Source organism: Ips typographus, linkage group LG11 (genome assembly GCF_016097725.1).
Source record: "Ips typographus isolate SLU linkage group LG11, UJ_Ityp_2.0, whole genome shotgun sequence".
Classification (NCBI taxonomy): domain Eukaryota; kingdom Metazoa; phylum Arthropoda; class Insecta; order Coleoptera; family Curculionidae; genus Ips; species Ips typographus.
Genome location: NC_138432.1, coordinates 9,813,653 through 9,818,965, shown reverse-complemented (window position 1 = coordinate 9,818,965; position 5,313 = coordinate 9,813,653). Strand labels below are relative to the sequence as shown.

Here is a 5,313-nt window from a genome sequence, read left to right as displayed (position 1 = left end):
GGTAAAATCAAGCCCATAATTTCCCGGTACTTTATTTTCTGTATCTTTTAGGTTAGACGCATTAAAATGGAGCAGAGGTGGAACCCAAATGGGTTATTTTGGTGATAGTGCCCGGGCCTTGTTAATTATGACCAGATAATATGTTTTAAATAAATTAAAAATGTCTTTTTTGTTGGAGATTAAGTCCCTTGAAATTTCCCACCAAAAATGATATACAGAACTGAACGAGATGGCAATTTGGCGTTATTTACAAATTTTTATATTCGTGATTTAGGGTTGAAGCATCTTCTGGAAGTAAGTCCAGGTCCGTAATTTGACAACAGTTACTCCAAATTTTTCCACCTGTAATTTGAATTTTTTGTTTTAGTTTTTACTTTGTGTAGTTATATTTGTAATTGGGATATTACATTTTGTGGCAATTTGACTCTAATTTTTCTTGAATATCTCAGGAACGCCTTAAGGTAGGTACTTTAGGTAAGTATGGTTCAACACGCTCAACAAAATATCAAAAAAAATCTTGAGAACTAATCTAAGACTCTGGTTACAGATTTATGGGATTAATAAAAAAATTGATTCAATCACATTCCTGAAGTATGAAAGCATCATGACAATAATAATTACTAGTACAATTACGCCGACAAATTACCAGTGTAATCCTTAAACAAACTAGTGATAATATAGCCATTATCACACGTTATTCAAATGATTTAATTCAATTGTTTAATCTGTATTCTAAATTGTCTAAAATTACGCTCGTCATAAACTCCGGCTTTGTTGGTTTTGTAAAAAGTGTCGCACTATGTTAACCAATCTCGCACTGACCAATACAGAAAAAACTGTAGTCTATAATGGGTGATGAATCTGTGGATTATGTGGTCTACAAGCCTGTAAAGGTACCAGAAATAACAAAATGTAAGTACATTTTTGCTCAATCAGTTAAGTCATTTGATAACAGAGTGCCAGTACCCGTTTTAGGAACCAGACATTGTCAAGTTGCGTTACTTTTCTGGATGGTTTTTACCGCTTTAGGGTTCAATGTTATACTTTCCGTTACCATAGTGGCTATGACCGACCAAGATGGTACCAGGAACCACTCTGATATTCCAGTAAGTTTGACTTGACAACATGTAAACAACCACCTCAAGTCGACTAATTTGCAAGGTTTACAAAACGAACAACAAAGGAATCATTCTGTCAGCATTTTTTTGGGGTTATATCTGGCCTCAGCCAATTGCTGGCTATACGGCGGCACGTTTCGGCGCCAAATGGATCATCGTCAGTGCCATGGCGATTCAATGTATTTTAGGGAGTTTAATGCCACTGACTGCAGCTTATTTAGGATCGGTGGGTTTGTGCTTTAGCAGAGCTTTTCAGGGATTTTGTCAGGGATTTTTGTTTCCCTCCCTCACACAGCAATTGAGTCAGTGGGTGCCTAAAGAAGAAAGAAGTCGGTTGGGAGCTTTTGCTTTTGGTGGTAATTATGTTTATTAAGTCAAGTCAAGTCAATACTTTATCCAATAAATTTTAGGTGTTCCTTTGGGAATCGTTGCTGGAATGTTACTAGCTGGAATAATTTCAGCTAGTCAATATGGTTGGCCTTGCGTTTTCTACCTTTATGGTCTACTAAGTGGAACCTGGTGCATTTTCTACGCTTTCCTGGGTTTTGACAGTCCAGCAGTTCATCCTTCTATCAATCAAGCTGAACGTGCTTACATTGAAAGCAGTTTAGGAAAAATTGACCGAAAATCGGTGAGTAACCTAATAAAATTTCATGCAAATTTTCCTTAAGCTTGTTTTGTAGAATCTCAATGTTCCTTGGAGGAAAATCTTTAAGTCTGTGCCAGTTTGGGCCCTTCTAGCTGCTCAAACTGGTTATATTTATTGCACTTCGACGTTTTTGAGCCAAATTCCCAGTTATTTACGAAATGTCATGAGATATGAGCTGGGATACGTAAGTTTGCTTTGCAACCTATATGCAGCATATTGAATTTGTGAAATATTTAGAATGGGCTGCTATCAGCATTCCCTTTCTTCATGCTCTGGATTTTCAGCTTCATCTTCAGTTACTTTTCAGACTTTTTGATCAATCGTGGTTACCTAACTGTAGGAGCTGCTAGGAAGACTTTCAATTCCATTGGTAGGCAACTCACTAAACTTTAACTGAAACTAAGTCAAAACATTTTAGGATTACTCACATCAGCTATGTGCCTAGTTACCCTTGGACTGACCCACAAAGACAATCATCGACAAGCTGCAATCTTATTGGTTGGTGCTGTAGCTTCTTTGGCTTCCTGCATGTCTGGTTGGTCAATTAATCACATTGACTTGTCCCCCAAATATGCAGGGACTTTGATGGGATTGACCAATGGGGTAGCCCATATTTCCGCGGTTATATCTCCTCTAATGGTGCAGCTTTTTGTAACTGATCAGGTTGGTTGAAAATTCACTTAGTGGTGTGATACAAATCGTTGAAAACGAATTTTTACAGAGAGATCCTTATCAATGGAGAATGATTTTCTTTTTGGCAGCAGGAGTGGCAACGTTGGCAACGCTGGTTTTTGTCATATTTGGATCTGGGGACGTTCAAAATTGGAATGAGACGAAACGTAAAAGCAGCAATGAAGAAAACTTTATACAATAGAATCTCATTGAACTAAATGTTTTTTACTGTTTAAGTTACTTATGGCTAATTTTAAAGTAAAAAGAGTATTTGAATGTCATTGAGCAATTTGGTTTTTTACTGCAATGTACTTGCATTTAGTTTTTAAGTCATTAAGTCACCAGACTGGCAACATTTGTTAACCCAAAAGTTAGAGAAGAATTTTGTGCTAAAAACTAAAAAATTAGATGTTTATTTTGCACTTATATTTATACATTTTTCCACGTAAAAAACCTTTTAAACAATGCAACTGAAGGTAGCATTACAATTAGAAATTTTCTGTTTACACTCCAAGATAACAGTTACTTAATTTAATATTACAATTATTAACCTTAGGCAGTTGGAGCTTGACAACTCACTTGTTAAGGGCTGTTGAACTAAAATGTCAGCCCACCATACCAATAAGGATGAGTATATTTACTCTCAAGTTAACCAGGAAGTTAAGGAGAAGTTAGGGTTGGAGGATGACGTAGGTCCGGGTAAGTACACCACAAATGAATAATTTTTGGTTTTGATAAATTGTGTTAAAGCTTCTAAATGGGGTATCCGACATGTCCAGACCTTGATCTACTTTTTTTTGGGGTTTATTGCTTTCGCATTTCGTGTCAGTTTATCCGTGGGGATTGTTGCTATGACTGACCCTACAATAAGTAGCAACCCTATGATTCCTGTAAGTTTTCTTGTTATTTTTGGTTTTTGTGTAATTCTGAAGACAAATTACACAGACTTATCCGGAGTGGACAGACAAAAATGTGATCTTATCAGCGTTTTTCTGGGGATACGTCATTCCTCAAGTGTTTGCAGGGTGGGCTGCCAGTAATTATGGTGCTAAATGGTTTTTAGTGAGTACTTTCAGTGTTCAGTCAATGCTAAGTAAGTTCACAGCTATTTTAAAAACTTTGAGAAACTAAAAGAATTTGTATTTGTAGGTGTTTTGACTCCTTACACTGCGGCTCATTTTGGATCTAAAGGTTTGATGTTCAGCAGAGCCATTCAAGGATTTTGTCAAGGCTTCATCTATCCTTCACTCACTCATCTTTTGAGTCAATGGGTTCCACCAGATGAACGATCAAGGTTAGGAACCTTAGTGTACGCTGGTAGGTTCCTTGTACCACTACTCCACATCTGTAAACTACAATAACACATTTTCAGCTGGACCTTGTGGTACTGTGGTAGCAATTTTTGTCACCGGATATATTTCTGCAAGTTCCTATGGTTGGCCTTTGGTTTTCTACCTTGCAGGAGCCTTAGGGTTTTTGTGGGTGATAGTTTTCACTTTTTTTTCGTACGACAGTCCTGCAGAACACCCTAGAATTAGTACAGCAGAAAAACTGTACATAGAGAAGGGTTTGGGGCATACAGACGAAAAGGCTGTAAGTTTGTGGTCCTAGTGGAATAATGGGTGTTATGTGAGGGTTTTCAGGTGCATCCAACACCCTGGAAGGCCATATTAACCTCTTTGCCAGTTTGGGGATTGTTTGCAACTCAAACTGGGAATAACTACTGTTTTTGGACTTTACTGACTCAGATTCCCAGCTACATGAATTATGTCATGCATTTTGATATTAAATCTGTAAGTTTAGTTCCATTTCAGTTTGCAGGAGTAACACAACAAAACTGATTGCAGAACAGTTTATTGTCTTCTTTGCCTTATTTGACTTTGTGGCTGTTGAGTTTTGTGGCCGGCTTCACTTCAGATGCCATAATCAACAAACACATCTTAACCCGTACTGCTTCCAGGAAGCTATTCAACTCTATTGGTAAGCTTCAACTTCATAAATCTAAAACACTCTTAAATTTTCCATTTTTTTAGGTTTGCTTGTACCTTCAGTAGCCCTTCTACTACTAGCCTACACTAAACCAGATCAGACAACCCAAGGAGTAATTCTGCTAATATTTGCTGTGGGTTTCAACGCAGCATCTTTCGCTGGTTGGACAGTAAACCATATGGATTTATCCCCCAACCATGCTGGAACGTTAATGGGATTGTGCAACGGGTTCTCTCAAATTACCGGAGCTATAGCTCCTTTAGTAGTGCAAATGGTGGTGAAAAATGAGGTTTGAGTTTCATAAAAGTTTGGAAAAACTCCTCTAAAAAGTAATTTGTGTTTGATTATTAATAGTCAGATCCATTGCAATGGAGGCACGTATTTTTCATTACGGCTGGTTTCAATGTGCTAACAGCCACACTGTTTGCGGTGTTCGGATCTGGAGAAGTACAGCCCTGGAATGAAATCGAGAAAACAAGAGAGGCTGAATGATTACGCAAATGTACTAGAAAGTCTTGGGCAAACAAGATAAAATTGTTAAGGTCACAACCTATTGTTTTACTATGAAACGCTTATATTCTTTATTTACATGCTTTTCTGTAACAATTGTTTCTACTATTGTATAGTAGGAATCAAATACTGCAGAAGATCATATTTTAAATTTCTGTTGTGAAAGTATTCAAAATGGAAAGTCCAGCAAAATTAAGTAAGAAAAATGCTATAAAAAAGCATGCCTCAAAATATATTAGCAAGTTGGCAAACTTGTATCCATATTATGTTAGTCCAGTGACTCCGGTTCTGTGTTCTTGATTATGTTAGTCTGCAGGTTAATATATTTTTGTTATATGTAACAAAAAGCTAAATAAATCAATGTTTTTGTCACTA

At 37.0% G+C, this 5,313-nt stretch overlaps 1 protein-coding gene across 1 annotated transcript; it reads left to right on the top strand.

Annotated features, from left to right (window-relative positions):
* The first annotated feature begins 761 nt into the window (after window positions 1–761).
* On the top strand, window positions 762–5,313 carry LOC145736108 (uncharacterized). Its single transcript, XM_081990359.1, has 17 exons — window positions 762–912; window positions 964–1,106; window positions 1,162–1,474; window positions 1,529–1,749; window positions 1,802–1,951; window positions 2,005–2,137; window positions 2,186–2,430; window positions 2,489–2,639; window positions 3,049–3,138; window positions 3,190–3,329; window positions 3,385–3,532; window positions 3,589–3,756; window positions 3,812–4,032; window positions 4,083–4,232; window positions 4,287–4,419; window positions 4,473–4,717; window positions 4,783–5,313. The coding sequence occupies exons 1-17, from the start codon at window positions 849–851 to the stop codon at window positions 4,918–4,920; spliced, it is 2,853 nt and encodes a 950-aa protein (XP_081846485.1). The 5' UTR covers window positions 762–848; the 3' UTR covers window positions 4,921–5,313.